Raw genomic sequence first — 21,035 nt, 5'->3', positions numbered from 1 at the left:
AAACCCTTACAATATGTTTCAGGTCATTTGGCCACTCCAACTTTCCGTAGCCGTTTCCTCATAACACGGGGAGGGAGGGGTTTGGCTCATCTCTCCGCACAAGCAGGATGGAAAACAGAACTCTGTTGGCATTGAACGTCCCCAAATAATTAAAAACCAGGACACCAAATGCAAAGTTTAGAGCAGCACATTTACCCAGAGGCTCTCAGACTGAGCAAACTTGTGAGAATACACGTAATAGCCGCTTAGAGATGGAGCAACATGTCGCTAGCATAGCGGCTAATCGCTAGCATAGCAGTTTGGCCAGTTATATCGATATAAAGATATAAAGTCATCTTATATCTTGTTTAAAAATTATACCGATATTTAAAGAATATCGATATATCGCCCAGCCCTAGTCACTTACAACATCAGCGCATTCAGAGAGATGAGTCTGTTTATTCATGAAAACAACAGCAGATCCTTAAATAGATTTGACGTCTTTATTTCAAACAGAGAGAAGGCAGTCCCCAGAGCCTTTGTGCTGAACTTAAAGCCCCCCTTCCAAGTTACTAATCATACCAATTGGATTTCATTCCGTTTGTCTAGAGTGCTGGAGACAGAAGCCTGTAAAAGAGCAACACATGGTCCATTAAGCCAAGCCTACATAAGGTTTTCTGGTCTCTACGATGCTTCCTACTCAGGAGCCCGTTTCACTTTTTGTAATTTCTATTTCAGCTGTTCATTAAGTGTTTTCACATCATCTCCATTTTTTGGCAGATGATGTACACCACACAGCAGCCTACGCTTTAACAACATGTATCCTCTCTTTAGACCTCTACTACAGTACTTTAGCCCTGATGCACAATGTAAGGCCTGTTTCCATTATAGGCACTTTCAGGTAATTTTAAAGGATCTTCATAGCGTGCCCGTGTTTTAGTTTCATGGAGTTGTCCTGAAAGGACCACTTTTCAGGCCATTTCAGGCACCAACCATGTACCTTCACTGGGGGTATGTACTCGGGAAAAGCCTGGTAGAGTCACTGAGCAGGACTTGTGTTTAACTCATGTTGATTGTTTGTAACTCAGTAGGAAGTGACATCAGCACATGTTGCTAAACAATTGGCATTTGTAAATTCGGAAGAGTTGCAGGCAAAACAAAACAGAGGGAAAAGAAAAGAAAGTAAGCAGCTTTGACGCTGCTTCAAAACTGCTGTTTCTAAACTCCCATCATTGAAAAATGCAACAGAAATTCCTCCAACAACACCATCATTTTGGCTATTTTCTGGTCTCAGAGCTGCGCCATAGGGAGCTGGACTCCACGTCCCTTGAATGGACTAAATTACAGCGTACAATTACTGAAAATTTTTTTTTAATGTTATTAATGTCCATGTTCACCTTTTGGCTCAGTAGTGTTGTCACTAGGTGCTGAAATGGTGGAGATATTCTGATGTCATAACAAAGTCCTGAAAAGGCTGAGAGGACCAAGCCATCATATTCTCCCCATCACTTTACCCCCTCTTACCCATCCTAGAAATTTTCCAAAACTCTATACAGTGATCCCTCGCTACTTCGCGGTTCGTTTATCGCGGATTCACGACTTCGTGGATTTTTTCTTTGGAGCCGTATTCAAGGGAAATTCGCCGATTCGCGGTATTTTTCACCGATTCGCGGTATTTTTCTATGCGAAATATCAAGAATTCCTGTTTTTTTCATCAATTTCATCATAAAATGCACTTTTTGTAATAAAACTATAAAAAAACAAGTAAAAAAAATTTTTTTCTTGAGTTTTACCCGCAAAAAGAGAATGTGATCATACGATAATTCAGTATAGTACTGTACTGTAAATATGGAGTCCCTACTTCGCGGATTTTCACCTATCGCGGCCAGGTCTGGAACGCATCTACCGCGATGAACGAGGGATCACTGTAGTTGAAACTCAGATAGTCATACTTATTTTACGTCTATGGCACACACTGAAATCATGAGCAAAATTCAAACCCATTTACAGTTAAAACATTTCCTTGAAGCATCTTCTGCTTTTCTTCTTTTTGCTTTGGTGTTAACAATGTTTAGAGATGGAGGAGATAAAGCACATTTTTTTCCAAACTGTAATGGATTGATTCTCAACACACAAGTTGAATCCATTACGGGAAGAAATCTCGATATTCGTGAATACCTCTAGGCTGGTTAGCGGTTGGCCTCAGCAGCTCTACCGGTTCTGTTTATCACTTAGCAGGACGTCTGCCTGCTGTTGGGTTTGTTTGAGCTCTGAATTAATTGCAGAGAATTACATGCACGATCGCAGTAGCTTGGAAACATTAACGGTGTCCCAACAACATCTGTGCAACCACCCAGTGGATTCGAACAGCTTGAAGCTGAGTACTTTGGCACAAACAGATTTTTTTTCTGTCAAAATATAAATTTCACAAAGCTGTTAACGCAGAAAATTGTTGGGGATGTGTTGCTAGCTATAATCGTCTAAATGTAACTTTTGTTGAAACTTAATTTTTTATCTTGTCTTCCAATATCTTTATTTCCTTGAGACAGTGTTGAGTTATAATGCTCCTACATGTGTCTAAGTACTGGGGAATACCAAGTCTGAGTAGGTTTTGTTTTTATTGCCTTTTATTTAGCACTAATAAGACAACTTTTCATGCTGATTTCTGCAGCTGTAGTAGTATTTGTGAGCAGGATATTTTTTCTAGCTTGCTCGTTTTGTCTTTGGACGTAAATGTTCAGTTGTTATGCTGTCAGTGCCCTACTTTTTGTCTTGTCATGTTGCCTTTCTGCCTGCCTGAATGAAGCTGATCTAAAGGTCTGGTTTAATAGTCTACTTACTGCTAGTTTTTTTTTGTGTGTGTTTTAGGAAAGTTCCTCCCTAAAACATTAGTTTTTCTTCTATAAGAAATAATAATTTAACACTGAACCTTTTTTTGCAATGCTTTTTATTTATACACTTCTATTTTAAAGGTGATAGTTGCAGTCTGTTCAGGACTCGTGCATTAGCTTATAGCAATGAAGACTTCTGAACAGTCACAAAGTTGTGCTAAATGTTTCAGCATTGATGCTAATTTAGCTCCTTTTCTTTTTCCCTGCAGCTCCACCACCCAGCGGATTCAACAGGAGAGTGTCAGGTAAGAAGCGCGGGTGTGATTTTACTTTGTGTGTGCATGTGTGTGTCTGCCTGTGTGTGTGTGTGTGCGTGTGTGTGTGTGTGTGTGTGTGTGTGTGTGTGTGTGTGTGTGTGTGCGCGTGCATGCGTGTGCTTTTACGTGTTTGACGTCATGTCCCTTAGTTGTAACCCACACTGGGTAAGAAATTGCGTACATTGCATGCCTTACTGGCTTACCCACATTTTGTTGGTGTGTTTCTTTGTGTTGTGTGACTGAAACGCAGCTGAAGAGAAGTGGAAGCCTCTAATAATGTTTAGATAATGAATATTTGTGCAATGTGAAGACGCTCCTCTGTGGTGGAGGGTTTTGGACTCTTCTTTTGTTCCTGTGGTGTTGTGCGGACAGCATGCTTGTTTTCTCACGCTCTGTTGTACGCCGCTGGTGTTTACATATGAGTGATTCAGTGTTGTCAGACGTCACAGAGCACTGCACTTTGATTAGGCTCTGGGTGTGTCAACTGATGTTTATCTTTTCTGGCATCCTGCTATCGTCCTTTCACCAGCTGTCTTTGCCGTGTTCTCATGAAGACTTATTTAATAATTTGCTCATTTTTGTTTAGCTTTTTTCAATGAATGAACCAATGTTATAATGTAGTAGAAAGCAAGCTTTTAAGGTAGTATAAAGTGTAGCAATACTGTTTATGACTACAGCATTAATCATAATTTTAGTCAAAAAACTGGAACATTTAGTTATTGTTTCACCAGTTCTACAAAAAAATATGTTTTATTATGTCTGGTTTTTTTCGTAGCAGTGACTTAGGTTAAAGTAACTCGACAGTTTCCATGTTCTCCATCCTTCTGGTGTAAAGTGGAATTACAACTGTCATGAATGAGGTGAAGGGCTGGCTTTATAATAACTTTTTACATTTGAACGAGTCTAAGTTGGAGGCTCTTTTATTTGTTCCTCCCTCTCCCACTGCAGTTAGTCCTGTCCTGCCACCCAGTTTTTGCAGCTTAGTGAAGCCAGCCATCACTAACCTGGGGGTGGTTTTGGACCCCGAGCTGCGGATGGACTCCCACATTAGCCAGGTGGTTAGTTCCTGCTTTTCCCAGCTTCGCCGGCTATCAAAGATGAAGTCCATCCTGACTAGACACGACCTGCACACAGTGATCCATGCATTTGTGATCTCTTGCTTGGATTATGCGAATTCCACATCTTCCTCGGTTGCACGCCTTCAGCTGGTGCAGAATGCGGCGGCCCGCCTTTTGACAGACACCAGACGGAGGGAGCACATTACTCCTGTTCTGTCCAAGCTGCACTGGCTCCCGGTGTGCTACCACATCCAGTTTAAAATTTTACTTCTTGTTTTTAAGTCACTCCATCTTTACGCGCCTCTCTACTTGACTCAGCTGGCTCAGCCCTACGTACCTGGTCGAATTCTTCGGTCAGCAGACCACCGCCTGTTACAGGTCCCAAGTGCTTGGGTGAGGACGCGAGGAGAACGAGCGTTCTCAATCTGTGTGCCTCATCTCTGGAACCAACTCCCTCTAGCAGTGAGAATGGTCCCCCCCTGTCTCTGATTTTAAATCATGCCTGAAGGCTCATTTTTATTCCTTGGCTTTTACTTCAGCCTAGTTAGCATTGTACTATGTCTCTGTTTTATTTTGATTGTTGATTTTATAGTAGTTGCTGTACTACTTTTATTACTTTCTTCCCATGTGTTGATTTTTATGCTCTTATACTGTGCAGCACTTTGGTTGGCCTCGGCCATGTAGAAATGTGCTTTATAAATAAAATAGAATGGAATGGAATAAACAACACTGCACAGGGTTTCCCCCAGTGCTTTTTAAGCCTGGCAGCTTTCCAGGCTTTGCTTGGCCACTCGCCAGGCTAAGCGTCATGCCCCGCCCCCCTCTCTGACCCTACCGTGTTCGCTGACACGAACGGTGCAACAAAACTAGAGCCCTCCATCAGCTGATACTGGTGAGAAACAGCAGCGGAACGTGTGCAACACCCCCACCCCCGCTCTCACGAAAGAGCGCGCAATCTGCCAGGCTTAACTCATTTTCCGGGGGAAACCCTGCTGCAGCAGCCTGCTAGTGCTAACAATGAGCCAACACTAACATGAGCCCAAAATAAGCCACAAAGTAAAAAGATTCACACTGTTAGACAAAAAGTATTATTACTTTCAACTCCAGTAGCAACAAAGCCAGGTCACCATCAGTCTGTGATTTTATAGCCTCCTTTAGCCCCCTCAAAAGAGTGTAGGCTGTTTCCACTGATTTTAGCTCTTTGCTTTATCTCCAACGACATTATTCTGACCTTTACTTCCAACGTCCACCATGATGCCAGCAAAAAAAGCAAACTTCTACTTCTTTCACTTTTGTTTTTTATTGACGGTCTGCGAACTGAAAAACCAATTGCTTGCCTTTAATTACCTACCAGCATGGAAAATGGCTAACATATGTTATCAAGTAAAGAGCTTCCCCTATAGAGAGCCCATTAAAGCTGTTAAATGAGGTTTCTGGCCAGTAGAGAGCTGCAGAGTGGTGTCAAATATGAAACTGGTCAAGTTTCAAACTCAACAGTCACCAAGGTCAATGTTAAAGCTCTAGCTTAAAGTAAAAAAAAAAACGATTTAGTCTTACTTATATGCATGCTATTAAATGTCTTGTTCGCATTTTTTTCTATAAATTTGCTGTGGTCTCTAGTATGAACGAATGCCTTGTGAGTGAATTTCTGTGAAAAAGAAAAGAAATTGCACACCTGCTTCAGGGGGTAGAAGTTTGAACGTGGAGTGGGGGGTGGAAAATGACAAAATTATGAGTCTTAATTGTTAATATTTATGATATGCGAACATCTCATTGCTGATTGGCAAACAGCAACGGAATTCTTCCACTGACTCTATTTGATTTTCTTTCTTGAGTAAAATATTTTGTTGTTTTATCTCTGCCATGAGTTGCTAATGCTAAGGGTTAGCTTCTACTAGCTGAGATGCGCTCGGCTCTCCCCTGGATGCTAATCAACACCCATTCCAAGGTGGGTGGGGCCATGGATACTTTATTTTTTCTCTGTGATGTAGAAGGGACTAGCTTTTTCTGATCAGATCGTTTTCTCTATTTCTTTTCTGTGGCTTATGCAGGTATCAGAGGTAAAAGAAGATGTTCCCGTTCAGCATGCATGTGCAAATCAGAATGGCTGTTCCTATTTTTAAAAAGAACAGGTTTTACACGGTTTCTCTGTAAATGAGACAGTTGACCCTAAACAATATTATTAGTTAGAATTAAAGTTTTAAAAATGATTAATTTTTTTGTTTTGTTTTTGCAAGTTCTACCAAAAAAAATCTGTAGTGACTTAGAGCAATTTCTTTAAACCTAGTGAGGACGATGCTATTTTATTTAACAATACTGTATGTGGGGAGAACCTCTGTGGAATGTGCTGAAATCTTTGGGACCAAATGTTGTTCTGTGTGTTTTATATACAGCAGCAGCAAGATAGTTGTTAAAATGTGAAAAAGAACCAGTCACACTGGTACATTTTAGAGTAGCTGCTCAAATCAAAAATGTTTAATCACAGCAGTGTCAGCCAGCAGCCAAGTGATCCTTAAATGTAAATTAAATTAAAATAGCTTTATTGGTATTAACTTGAAGTCATCTTTAAAAGTAGATGGCTTATTGCAGACTTTCAGTCGTTTGCGGCCCATTTAACCAGGAAGAAAAAACACTACACAGATGCACCCGTTTTAGGTGCCGATCTGTAGCTGCAAAACAGGGGCCCACCGCTCCGTCCTTTCTGCCACAGGAAGATGGATTCTGCTGGCCACAGGCGATATCGTCTGTGTGAGCAGAAAAATAGGATCCAAATCTAATGGGAGACTCAAGCATTGGTGAAAAGAAAAATTCTACTTAAATCTTCCAGCCTGAAATTCTCTTCTTGTCTATGTCCTTGCCACAAACGATTATTTTAATAGTCAACTAATCGCCAGGTTTGGTATTTGGCAATTGGTCCACTAATCGTGTTGTACATGGATGCACCAGGATGCAGCTGCTCTAAAATACCTATCATCAACTACTAGTTAGAAGTGTGAACTGCTATTTGCCTTCTGACGATAAAGATAAGAGGATAGTTTTTCAAACAGGGGTCTCATGTCCCTCACCAACGAGCTCAAAATTACCCTGGTCAGAATGTTTGCTTGCTAACAAACTCATCCATTCAAAATGAGTGCTTTTTTAACAGTGCAACATAGTGAGATACAATAAACCGTTAGCTTTTGTAACGTTTGAGCAAATATGTGGCATAAGTGTGCTAAAGGTAATGAAATTGTCATCACTACTGTTGTTGCTTCAGCGATAAATACAAGTAACTCCCTGTTGATGTTGGCAGCTAACGTAAAATAATACGTTATCCGCCACGACATGCTTCCTTTTCAGATATTCATCCATCACTGTTCTCTTGTGAGAGGGGAGTTCTACTTTGCAGATTTTGCACTGTACATGCTTCTCTTTTATTGTTGTAAAATGCTCCCAAAATGCACCCAAACTTTTGAGCTACGTTGTCAGCTTGCCTTGTTGTGTGTTTTCCTGTGACGCAACTGCTCACCTGGATGGCCACTACTGCGCATGTGCCTCCAGCAGAAAGCAGCAGAGACAAACGAGATTAAAAAAATCAATGCTTCATAGAATAAATTATATTGATTATTACATTTATTGTCAACTATTTTGTTTGTCGGCATCATTGTGACTAGGGATGTAAGACATTATTTGTATGGCAATTTATTGCAATATTATTTTATGTGATATTATATTAATATTTAAAAGACGTGTATCGAATTTTTGGAAGAATTTACATGCAAACATTTGTGTATTTTCTTTACTTTTAGTGCAATTCAAATGCCGACTGCTAGTTGGCAGCAGTGTGTGTCCACCTTTCAAATGTAAATTCCTCTATTATGATTTAGATACCTCATGCTAAACATGTTGCGTATCAGTTTGGGCTGTTTATTGAATTTTCCTACAATAAATTCTGTTAAAGAAATCACTAATTACTGCCAAATCACTAATGTGATTTGGCAGTAATGGCAGAATGTATCGCAATATATCGTGATATATTGTATCGACTCGCGTATATCGTGATACGTAATCGTATCGCCAGAATTTCACCAATACACATCCCTAATCGTGACAAAGCGACAGCGACATGGCAGCACCACTCCTTGCATTGTTCTGCTGATTCACCAGCTTGCATGCACAGCCTACCTGACACCAACTCAAAATAAACTTAGAGGTTTCTTGAGTTTCAAGTAAAATAAAAAATATATATAAATCAGAGTGTATTATGTTGATTTTCATTTTCAAATGAAGTTCCTCCAGCTAACTTTTGACAAGATCTATTATTTTCCATAAAGTGAGAGTAATGCCTTCCTCTGTTCTGGTATTTGTTGTTAAATTAAGAGTTTTAGGCTATTTGACATTTTCCCTCCTATTGTGAGTCACATAGGAGCTGCAAATGTTTTTGTTTTTTTTTTCCAGATAGGGAGTAGCAGTTTTCATGCAAACTGATGAAAATCAGTAGATAAGGTCTGGGAGTACACTTCCTCTATAATTCTTGTTTTTAATGCTCTATGATTCATTTGTGGGAATGAAGTGTGTCTTTCCCATCAGGGTATTAATATGGAAGAAATAAAATCTTGTAATTTACAATGTTCAATTAAAATAAAGCTGAAAAGTACTAAATAATGCTAATATTTTAAACTTGCAAATTCCCCTCTACAGGGATGATTGATTTTTGTTCATAGTGACGCTCTTTGAGCTAAAACAAAATACTTGCCTATTTTGTCCCTAAAGCCCCTAAAAGTCCAGCAGCCTTTTGGAAGCCCTAACAAATGGAGAGCAGGATTTGAAAGAAGTCAGGAAATGACTTTTTATTTATTTTTTTACCTCATTCTTGTGCCCACATTTTTTACCTCACAAACACCGATGTCATGCTGATGTTTGCAGGAAGGGATCACTTTCCTCTTGGTGGCAATACTCTGTCATCAGGAGTTAAGGTTTTTCTTTTGTGGCCTTTAACCTCACCATGGCAACCCTTCCTTATACTCGGAGCACTCAGTTTCTGCTGCATCTGACATTTCCTTCACTCAGCCTAAACACACACTTGTGTTAAACTTTTTAGGAGTTAGAGAAAAAATAATTCCTTGAAACATTTCCAATAATGGAAAAAGACGATAAAGAGGTTATTTTTGTCACTGTTTTTTAGGCCATGCGCACACATAGCCAGGTTTTTGGAAAACTGATTATCGTCCCTCGCCCAGCTAGAAAAAAAAACTTTGATCCACAAAAATCTAATTAATTGTGAAAAACATTCATTGGCAAGCCTGTAGGTTGCAGTAGTTACCCGAATCATTGGTGTCTTAAACAGGGGCCCACAGGGGCCTGGGCCCCTATAGAACCGACCCTGGCCCCTGTTATGGCCCCTGTGCTGAAGAGATCGGAATTTTTTTCTCCTGCGCTGCCTCGTTTTCAGAGAAGTGTTAGTTCTGTTTGGGAGTGAATCTTTTGCTCTAAACTACAGTCGGAGTTTCAAAACCACATTCAGACGCCATATTGCCACTCTACATACCCTTGGCGGAGACCTCCGTTTTAGATCCAGAATGCCAGGTCCTCTGACCCCCCTTTGGTACTGGAGCCGATGAAACGGCGTACGGTACGACAGACTAGTCTTGGAATGCCTCTAGGTAAGCGACAGGTGTTGGACAGCGTCGGCGGGACCCTGAAGGGTCAGTGAGTTCAGCTTTACTCTGAAGGAGCGTTGCGTTCAGGTGTAGCTTGCAACAGATTTTGTTATCCAACTTGTCAAGGTTCTTTGTGGTTAAAAAGTTACGAGTGGCTGGCCCGAAACTCTAGAACGTTTGAACACTGAGTTAAGATGGCGTGGGACATAGTTTTATAATTTGGACGTTTTGATTTCAAAGTCAAAGTCATTTATTGTCATATTCTCCACATGTGCAGGACATACAGAGAAATGAAATTCAGTTTCAGCACACACAATTCAAATTTACTGTGGAATCAAAATTTGACAACAAAAGGGGGTAGTATAAACACCAGACAAAGCCATGCCACGCATCAGAACGAAAGCTCTGATTGGATGAGAAAAAGGAAATGTGTCATGTAGGGCTGCACAATATATCGAAAAATTATCGTCATCGCGATAACAGGACGTGCGATAGGCCCATCGCAAAGCACGTCAAAAACGGCGATAAATGTTTGGTTCAAACATTTCCATCGGTGTCATACATCAACTTTTTGTAAACCAGTTGTGTTTTTTTACACGGAAGTATTATTTGACCAATCAAATGTAGCCCTTCTGATATGCGGCCAATCAGATGGGTCCATTCACGTAATACGCCCGCCTCCTACGTAGACCTTAGGATGGGTGGAACGCAGCACCCGAACTGAGTTTACGGCGCCGTTCCCTTGTTCGTCATGCTGGCTCAGATTAACAAACGCACTTTGTGCTGAGGTTTCTGGAATCAGCGCTGCTTTCAAACGTGAACGTGAGTCCGCTCGGTGTCGTTAAGCAGCTGATAGTAACCGGGCTGACTCCGACACGTGCTGGTGAACCAACCCACCCACCTTCATGTCGCTAGTGTTCCACCGGGTGGTGATGTTAGCCCCAGGCTCCGGTTAGCTTCCAGCTAAAAGGCTACAGCACTCTCCTCCCAGTCCCACCCTGCTACAGAGGGCCTGGAAAAGTTCCCCCACACATCAAAGTGATTTTTCATTTATGAGCTTTTATAACCTTGTTAATCAGGATAGTTGATTTGCTGCTGCACATAAACTGTCAGTCAGAAGCTCTGCTAGCCGGTTATCTTAAGAGGGGCTAGTTAAATTTGTTAGCTTGTTATCTGAATCATAGTTGCAGTTTCATCATCTGAGCTGCTTTTTAAGATCTAGGTAAACTTGTTAAATTTGGGGTTAAAAACAAACGTTTTCACATATTTTCCATGTAGTTTTTTGCCAGTTCCTCTTCTGAAAGGTAGACAATTGTTTTTCTCTTTCCCTCAGAAAATCTTAATATTCTCCTAGTTTGGCCCAGCACAGTTCACTTCCCAATTACAGCGACAGCCTTATATCATAACCACATAAGTGGAGAAAATGCTCAGTAGCAATGAGAGAGCATGCTGTTGCATTTAAGTGATGTTAACTATTATTTAACATTTAAACTTATTTTCTGATTTTTTTATTTATTCAAAAACCCTGGTACGGGATGTTTTTCTGTATTTGGAGCATCAGAAAAGGTTTTATGGTGGTGGTGATGTTTTAAAGTCACTGAGAAAATGCATGCATGCAGTTTGTTGTTTTGCTGCTAATACAGTAGCAGGTGCAGCTGCTAATACAGTAGCAAGTGCAGCTGCTAATACAGTAGCGGATGCAGCTGCATATTTTTGCAATAAAAATGTTATGTTGTAATGGAATTCGTGCATTAGTTTTTGTTTGCTTTGAGCCCAGAGCAGACGTCACACGCCAGACGACATCAACACTGCATACTTTAGTATTTGTTCATTTATCGCGAGTAATATCGATATCGCAATATTAAGCACTGTTATCGAATATCGCTGGTTTTCCTAATATCGCGCAGCCCTAGTGTCATGTGACTTTAGCATTACGTGTGTCATCAGAGTGTCTAGTGCAGCTGTTTAAGATATATTCTTATACAAATACTACTGATTACAGTATTCTGCAGAAATGTGACTGCTTCTGATAATATTTTCTCACGAGTCACTGTGAAGAGACTTGCTATTGTAAAAAATGTTCGTGCAGATGAAATTCCTCGTTTGTGACAACAGATTGTTCACAGTGCATTTGAAGGAAATGTTACCATAAAGACACTTGGACAATGATGCTTCTGCTCGCACAAAGAAGTGGTTCTGTCGTTATTTTCCAAAATTTAAAAGGACTAAAATTCAGCCAAAAGCACAATGTTTTGGAAGTTCATGAAATGGTGTCCGTACTTGTATTGTTTTAGTGATTCTTAAAATATCCACGATACTCTCCCAGTTTTCTCACTATTTTCGAGTTGTTTGCTACTATTAAATTTTCTCTCCACTTCTAACGTTTTATTTAAACACCTACCGTTAGATGGCTTTATTCACGTTTAGTTTTGGTTCTCGTTTGCTCGATTTCTTCTTCTTGCTGCTTCGTGGCTCGCTTTAACGTTTTTACTTGGTCGATTGATTTCATCACATGCTCAAGCTGAACTAAAGGAGTTGACACTTGGACACTCGAGAGGTCTCGATGCTGCAAACAAACACACACTCGCATGGTTTTCAGAGCCACTCCTGTGTGTTTTAGTATAAATGTCATGTGAGATGAGGTGTGCATGTGCGAAACGAGAGAAACACGGATACACGGTGACAATTTGAAACAACCTTGTCAATGTTTGTCTTCTCATGTAGCAAAACACGTTGGAGTGCATGTGTCATTTCCTCCTGTGGACTCCTCCATTGCCTTTGCTTATCCTGCAGGCTATCGACTCATTTTCTGTTGTTCAATATCTCCTCTTTATGTCAGCGCTTGTGTAACTTCATGCCTTGTTAGAGCAGGGCACAGCAGTGGATGCGTTATCTTTGCCTTTCCATTTCTCTATTCGATTTTGCTTTTTAGAAATACAACACAGCAAAGATTGTATCCTGCAACAGTTTTTATTAAATCTAGTATTTTATTGCAATTTAACATTGTCGTTTTAAGTAAAACCTGTATTGTTTGTGTAATTAAAGTGTAATCAAACATTTGTGTTTTTTCCTCAGTGTGTGCAGAGCAAATCGATCTAGATGACGACGAAGAAGACACTGAGCCCAGAGTGGTTCACCCTAAAACAGACGAACAGCGCTGCAGACTGCAGGAGGCCTGCCGAGACATCCTACTCTTCAAAACACTAGATCAGGTAAGGCAGTAAAACACACAGCATCACGTCTCTACATGCACTCTCGCGCCACACTGCAGAGAACCGCGTACAGATGGGTGGTGTGTGTGTGTGTGTAAGATTGATATATTTGTTTTTCAGTCTGTTTTAATGAGCTTAAAAATGACACAGATGAAAATGGTAAAACCAATTTCCTTCCAAAACACCAGATCAGTCTCTTGTTTTGAATTATTTTTCATGAACTCCATTCAGCTTAGTCAGCTTTAATCCCCTTGCCTACAAAGCCACGTGTCCATGTAGCTGTTGTTGTGCTTCAGCTGTTTCTCAGTAAAACTACTTTTTATAATCTTACCATTTTGGGGCATAAGTAGATTCTCTCTGCCTGACAACACACAATCTGACTTATATTGCCACCTTTGATTCGTCTGCAAAGATGTATTTTAGCAACATCATGTGTTGTAAGGAGCCCAGAACATACCTGCAACTTTGTAATTCACCAGTCGTGGCCATTTAACCACGTCCAAATCCAGAAACGGTGCTCATGGTTTAAATACAGGTTTAAGTTGTTTTTGTTGTTACTTCTCAATTCTGTTCCTTATTTGTGTTTCATAGGCGTGTGTGTGTGTGTTTGTTCCTCCTATAGGAGCAGTTCTCACAGGTGCTAGACGCCATGTTTGAGTTAAACGTCCAGCCCCAGGAACACGTCATCGACCAGGGAGACGATGGAGACAACTTCTATGTTATAGATCGGTAAGCACGGTTACTGAGTTCATTTGTTTGTTCTCTACTGTTTGTTTGATTCACTTTGCTTAAAAATCCAATAAACATAACTGGTAAATCAAGTCACACTGTGGATTTACAGGGAGTGCAGAATTATTAGGCAAATGAGTATTTTGTCCACATCATCCTCTTCATGCATGTTGTCTTACTCCAAGCTGTATAGGCTCGAAAGCCTACTACCAATTAAGCGTATTAGGTGATGTGCATCTCTGTAATGAGAAGGGGTGTGGTCTAATGTCATCAACACCCTATATCAGGTGTGCATAATTATTAGGCAACTTCATTTCCTTTGGCAAAATGGGTCAAAAGAAGGACTTGACAGGCTCAGAAAAGTCAAAAATAGTGAGATATCTTGCAGAGGGATACAGCAGTCTTAAAATTGCAAAGCTTCTGAAGCGTGATCATCGAACAATCAAGCGTTTCATTCAAAATAGTCAACAGGGTCGCAAGAAGCGTGTGGACAAACCAAGGCGCAAAATAACTGCCCATGAACTGAGAAAAGTCAAGCGTGCAGCTGCCAAGATGCCACTTGCCACCAGTTTGGCCATATTTCAGAGCTGCAACCTCACTGGCGTGCCCAAAAGCACAAGGTGTGCAATACTCAGAGACATGGCCAAGGTAAGAAAGGCTGAAAGACGACCACCACTGAACAAGATACACAAGCTGAAACGTCAAGACTGGGCCAAGAAATATCTCAAGACTGATTTTTCTAAGGTTGTATGGACTGATGAAATGAGAGTGAGTCTTGATGGGCCAGATGGATGGGCCCGTGGCTGGATTGGGAACGGGCAGAGAGCTGCGGCCTTTCTGCGTGGAGTTGCGTGTTCTCCCCATGCATGCGTGGGTTTCCTCCGGGTGCTCCAGTTTCCCCCACAGATCACAACAAGCCCTACAGGTTATAAATGGTAAGTCGCTTTGGATAAAAGCGTCTGCCAAATGAATAAACATAAACATAAAAACGTCCAGTGCACTGTGAAGCACATTATAAGCATGCAAGGCCTATAGGTGGCAATAGTTCCCCAAATCATCGTCATCCTTGCCAAAAAAAAACATGAGGTTTATGTTTTATCTTGTTTTGATCCATGTGAAGCTTTTTGTGATTCTATGTCTGTGATAAGTTCAAAATAAGTAAAATGTACTTATTTACCTCCACAAGCAAATACTGACTATGGACAATTTGCTGATCTCCACCTTGGTCTGAGGTTTATAAGGGAATCATTTTGGTGCTGCGTCACTTCATTCGTGTAGGTGACGAGTCATTAGCCACATCATTGTTTAAGCCGTAGATTTGCCAGCGATCGGCTGCTCATTGTTTTTACCTCATTTGCCACTTATCCATCCTCCACGCATCAGCTGACTTTTCAGTTAAGGCCAGCTTTTTAGCTCTGGGTCTGCTTCGCTCTCCGTGTGTTTACACTTTTCTAACACAGCAGACTCCTGCTTTCTGTACAGAATATTCAGTGACCTTTAAGAGCAGCACGCCTGCCTCGTCACACACTGTCCCGGGGTTTTTCTGTGGTGTAAAGCAGGCCGTGAGTGATGGCTAATGCCGTCAGCAGGGTGGGATGTAAACATGGACATTCAAGGTGAAACGGGAATTAAACAAGAAAAACGGAATATCTATTGTTCAAACGTTTCCTCTTTTTGTTCAGCCAGTAAGCCATTCTTTTTGCATATCCCCTTCATAATTGTATTCACCAGCCTTTGGGCAGCTCTGTGTACCTGTCAGCTGGCTCCAAACGGACCTGTCTTACTAGTATACTCCTATCTGGCATCACTTCAGTCAAAACGCATACCTGTCAGACTCAGAGGCCTATAAAACAGGAACAGACGGGAAACGCTCTGCAAACCCTCAGGCAGAAAAAGTACCAGCATAATTAAAACAGACATTCAGAATGTTATGGAGATTATTGTTGTAAAATGTTAACGTCAAAGAATAAATAAGCTAGGCAGCTGGCATTCCAGGATTCAGTTTAGTACTCTGTGTGTCACTCCATTTTTTCTTATTCACCCTGAGACACTGATGGTTCAGTTTTCTAAAAATGCCTTGGGTGTTCACAAATGACTAGAGATCAGTGCCCAGTGCTGGTAGAGATGTGTCCTTTTTTATTTTAGATGTTAAAACATCACCAAAACGACGCCGTCAAGGAAAAACGAGACAGAAAATCCTTTAATCCTTTCCCACTCTTGTCTAACAAATGTATCACCGTCCGCAGCTTTCACACTCGTGTGTGTGTGTGTGTGTGTGTGTGTGTGTGTGTGTGTGTGTGTGTGTGTGTGTGTGTGTGTGTGTGTGTGTGTGTGTGTGTGTGTGTGTGCGTGCGTGCGTGCGTGCGTGTGTGTGTGTGTGTTAAATAAACAGTGAGCAGCTCAACACAACAGCAGCACAAAAATAGTCTTCTTGCATCAGTCGTGGTAATAAAGTTGTCCCACGCGGCTACTTGAATACCCTTAGTAAAAAAAACACCCCCTCCTCCTCCATTCCCCCAACGTGTGTGTGTGTGTGTGGGGGGGGGGGGGGGGGGGGGGTCAAAGGGGGCGTGACCACTCAGAAAAAATCTTCTGTTTACGTCACGTCAATAACCTCTATCCAGTCAAAGTAAGCTAATGCTGCACCAGTGATGAGTGTTTTAGCTCCTCTACACGACCAATGAGAGGATCGGCTGTCCAGCAAAACGACTGGTTAATCCTGCCAAGAAACATGAATGCAAATTATCTTCCCCATCTATAATCCTCACGCAGAGAGCTGTGCTCTGTTAGCCGTGTTTACGTCTGGACTTTGTTGGCTTCACTCTCAGTAAAGTGCCAACTTCACCTCAAGAGTTTAAAGGTTTCTATACAGCTTTTATTTTGTGAATCAAACTCTAAAAACGGGCAGGAAGTAAAGAATAAATAAAAACAGAAATAATGGATTTTCAGTTGTTATTTTCTTTTTTAGTTTTGCCAGTTTTTCATGTTTCTAACTCGTGTTCTTCTCTTTAGGGGCCTTTATGACATTGTGGTGTCAGGAAAATGTGTGGGTCAGTATAACAATAAGGGCAGCTTTGGGGAGCTGGCACTCATGTACAACACGCCACGAGCTGCTACAATCATAGCCACTCAGGAAGGAGCACTTTGGGGCCTGGTAAGAGCACAAAAAGTACATATTTATGAATCAACATGAAAAATACTCCACTTTGTAGTGTTTTTGTGTGTATTTAGTTCCTTTTCATGCAGCCTTGGTTATGCGTTTACAGTTTTTGGTGATTTTCTGTGAGTGCCGCTAACGGCTCAGTTTAGCTCTCTTCATCCCACAAGCCATTTTCTCGTTTCCGTGAGTCGTACTGGGAATGCTGGGAAGGCGACCTTGTGATGCTCAGACATACTAAGAATGGAATCTGTATTCTATGAATGGAGCCATGCTCCAGTCTGAGGCTTTGTACTGCTATAGTGCCCCCCAGTGGTTTAGTTCAAGATGACAGAATTCAAACTGCAGGATTTCAGACTTTTAAAATCTTTGCATTTGTTTGTTTTTGTTTTTCTAGGATCGCGCCACATTTCGTAGACTCATTGTAAAGAACAACGCCAAGAAGAGGAAGATGTACGAGTGTTTCATCGAGTCTGTGCCGTTGCTGAAGTCACTGGAGGTGAGTTTAGGTTCTGAATTAGTCTGAAAATGTCTTGGACTTTCTTTGGCGTCCAGTCTTTTGGATTCATTCTTAAATGTGGTATTTTGTGCCATTACAGTGAAAAAGTAAATGAGCTCTATTTGAACTCGGTTTGATGCTAACTAATTGCTGAGTATTTTTGTTTTGAATCTTCTCTGCCCAGGTAACAGAAAGGATGAAGTTAGTGGACGTTTTAGGAGCAAAGCAGTTCTCAGATGGAGAGCGCATCATCACACAGGTGAGCTGCTGCTGTATTCCGGGGTTCTGCTAGTATTTCAAACACATGATTATACTTTCTGTGTATTTATCACTGCGTGGACTGTTTTTTCTGTAGGGAGACAAGGCCGACTGCTTCTACATTGTAGAATCTGGAGAGGTTAAAATTATGATGAAGAGTAAAGTAAGTGATTCTCATCTTTTCCATTTTCACATGCTGATTATAATTGTATTACTTGCTTCTTGTTTTTAAACACAGCGAAAGAATTGTTTAAGTGATGCAGTTGGATGGAACACACAGAATGAACATACAAAAGTTGGTTTGAATGGTATAAATACGTTAGACAGCGACAGCCCACGCTCCCCATTCAAATCCACCAGTCTGCAGGAGGGTTTCCAGGTTTTGCCTAGCAACAGCGGAATCACAATAGTCTGCTTCAGCCACCAAGTGCCTCTTACGGGGAGGAAGAACAGAACGTACTCACGGGGGGGCTCCTAACCTTCAATGCTGTTCTCTGCTCCTCTGGTTCCCTGCAGACAAAGGCAGGTCATGCAGACAACGCGGAGGTGGAGCTAACGCGCTGTAGCAGGGGTCAGTACTTTGGTGAGCTGGCCTTGGTCGCCAACAAGCCCCGGGCCGCCTCAGCCTACGCAGTGGGAGACGTCAAGTGTTTGGGTAAACATACTCACCAAGTGCATATCAGCATCTGGCCTAATGTGAAACTAAGAAGTCTTTTTTTGTGTTTTTGGAACATTATTCTGCTTCATATGGAGCTGCTGAGAAGTAAAACACTCATCAGTTCATCTAAGCCCGTTTAGTTCTCTCTAGTTGAGCGGTTACACATATGGAAGTGGTGTCAAGTGGCTTCTGAGTCATGGATTGGCGTTCACCTCATCTGCTCTAGTTTCTATGACAGGACATTTTCTGTTATTATTTTTGCTTTTAAAGTGGGTTCATTAATTCAGGCTCTGCAGTGGATGAGTACGGTGTATTGTGTTATTTATTCATACGCAGACTTCCTTTTTATATGTATTGTTGCTTATTTATGTTTATCATACCATAACACAGCCAGTCTGCTGCTCAGCTTGTGAAGTTAAACTTAACAGCAACAACGTTGTCTGTTAATAAATAATACGTTCTATTTGAAGCGCCTTTCTAAAAACTCAGCAAGCACAACAAAGGAAAATAATTACAGCAAATGACTAATGAGTTCAAAACCAAGATAAAACATAAAATATAGGTGAGTTTTGAGTTTAGTCTTGAAATGGCTACGTGTCTCCCCGCCGTCCTAAAAGATGAGCTCACGCCACTTTTCCTCCTTTTGAGAACATTTATTCTAAGCCTTAATCTGCTTTATTTGTTGTTTCTTTAAAAAAAACAACATGGACTTTTTTTTCATTTCTGAAACCAAAGAAGAGGATTTTCAGTGAATTAATGAAGATTTGTTTTAGAGGCCGACCGATATGGGTTTAAGGCCGATGCTGATTTTTGAAAGAATTTTGTTGCCGATGGCCGATATCTGATTGTGAAAGACAACTGAACACACACTGTGTGCAATATAAATAGTCAATACATCTCTTAATATTTATTGAACTTCAAATATCAAACAAACTCAAAACATTTTAAAAAACTGTGTGTTTTTGGGTCCTTCGGGTCCTTTCTCCAGTCTAGTAGTGGCGGCAGGTGGCCCCACAGGTGCCTTTTTTTTATCTGCTTTTAGAACTAATTTTGGCCAATGGCCGATGTAGAAAAAAATTGAATATATCGGTCGGCCTATAATTTGTTTGAGGGTTTGACATAGTTTTCTGCCTTTAGGCTCTGAGATTATTTGTTTTTATTTGATCCGTCCCAGCTGGTCTCAGATCATTCAGTGTTAGATGTCCTCTTGAATGCTGGTCTGGAAAGAGCCACATGTTGTAGCATATTGGCTGAAAACAGGAAGATTAAAACAAAAAACAAGTTTGGTTTATTCTTTTGAGCTGATATCACATTCTAACACTTGGGCAACTGACATGCTTACTTTTCTTCTGCAGTAATAGACGTGCAGGCTTTTGAGCGCCTCCTGGGCTCCTGTAAGGAGATCATGAAGAGGAACATCGCCCATTACGAGGAGCAGCTGGTGGCTCTGTTCGGCTCTAGCATGGACCTGAGAGACTGAGCCTCCCACACCGTCCTCTGTGCCTTTCTCACACACACACACACACACACACACACACACACACACACACACACACACACACACACACACACACACACACACACACACACACACACACACACACATCCTCTCCAACACCAAGAAGTTGTTACAATGGACTCAAAAGCTTTCCATATGGTGCAGAAGCATGGGATTATGGACTCGGCTCGTTTGCAGGTTCATCAGTTTGAAAACACTCGCTCTTTCTCAGACACACACCTGGTTGACACTGAGACACACTCCACAAAGCCTGCTGAACCCCCGAGCACATAATGGCTCAATAAATTCTGACACACAGCTGAAGGCCAGCTTCCATCTCTCAGTATGGATGTCTCTGCTGCAGCGTAAGGACATGAAGCACACATGCGCTCTAAACACAATAAAATTACACCATCATGCTTCATACAGGCTTCCCATTCATATGAGCTCTTGAACAACACTGTTGTTCTAAGCCTCAGCCAAGGACACATCTGCACACACACACACACACACACACACACACACACACACACACACACACACACACACACACACACACACACACACACACACGTGAAGAAAACCTCCAAAAGATCTCTAAAATGGAAAACTAATCAAAAATGAAAAAAAAAAGTTTAAATACAGACAAGTTTTAGAAACATTTTATGAAGATTAAAACGGAAGCTTTGATAAAATATTATTTAAATATAAAAGTATTTCCTCTTTGGGAGGCTGGGTGCAGAACTTTGTGAGCGCACTCCATTTTCTTCCTCTACTGTTGTTGATTGAGTCGAGTTAGTGCTGGTGATTATTGCAGTACCGCAGAGGAATCAGTTAAAAACAACAAACCTTCGTTTTCTGGGCCATCGTTAACATGTCAGACGCCACAGTTCATTGTATTGAATTAATTATTGATGTGTTGATATATATTTTTTCTGTTTGTTTTATTTTGAAAACTTATTGATGAAATTCACCATTCATCTTTGGCAAAATGTAAAAACTGAGAAAAATCTAATAAAACATATTAGTGCGTCATTCTTCTTGATTATCCTTGAATGAATTGTCCTGGATCAAAAGAAATGTTGAAAAAATAAAGTGAAGATTTTGGTAAAACTTTTGTCTCCAAGTGTTTCACTCAAGTACATGCTTGAATATCCAACCATCCAATTTTACAATGAGCAGACTTTACATAATGGTTTT

General features: G+C 41.0%; 1 protein-coding gene across 1 annotated transcript in view; it reads left to right on the top strand.

Annotated features, from left to right (window-relative positions):
• The window catches only part of prkar2aa (protein kinase, cAMP-dependent, regulatory, type II, alpha A), a 64,239-nt gene extending 44,284 nt beyond the window's left edge, over positions 1 to 19,955 (top strand). Inside the window, exons 3-11 of the mRNA XM_015967408.3 lie at positions 3,080 to 3,115; positions 12,900 to 13,036; positions 13,659 to 13,765; positions 16,778 to 16,919; positions 17,320 to 17,421; positions 17,606 to 17,680; positions 17,777 to 17,842; positions 18,196 to 18,334; positions 19,693 to 19,955. Coding sequence (XP_015822894.1) covers positions 3,080 to 3,115; positions 12,900 to 13,036; positions 13,659 to 13,765; positions 16,778 to 16,919; positions 17,320 to 17,421; positions 17,606 to 17,680; positions 17,777 to 17,842; positions 18,196 to 18,334; positions 19,693 to 19,817 — 929 coding nt within the window. The 3' untranslated portion in view covers positions 19,818 to 19,955. The remainder of the gene's footprint in view (positions 1 to 3,079; positions 3,116 to 12,899; positions 13,037 to 13,658; positions 13,766 to 16,777; positions 16,920 to 17,319; positions 17,422 to 17,605; positions 17,681 to 17,776; positions 17,843 to 18,195; positions 18,335 to 19,692) is intronic.
• Positions 19,956 to 21,035: the final 1,080 nt, after the last annotated feature.

Source organism: Nothobranchius furzeri, chromosome 15, assembly GCF_043380555.1.
Source record: "Nothobranchius furzeri strain GRZ-AD chromosome 15, NfurGRZ-RIMD1, whole genome shotgun sequence".
Taxonomy (NCBI): Eukaryota; Metazoa; Chordata; class Actinopteri; order Cyprinodontiformes; family Nothobranchiidae; genus Nothobranchius; species Nothobranchius furzeri.
The sequence above is the reverse complement of the archived record's forward strand: the minus strand, read 5'-3'. Positions and strand labels throughout refer to the sequence as shown.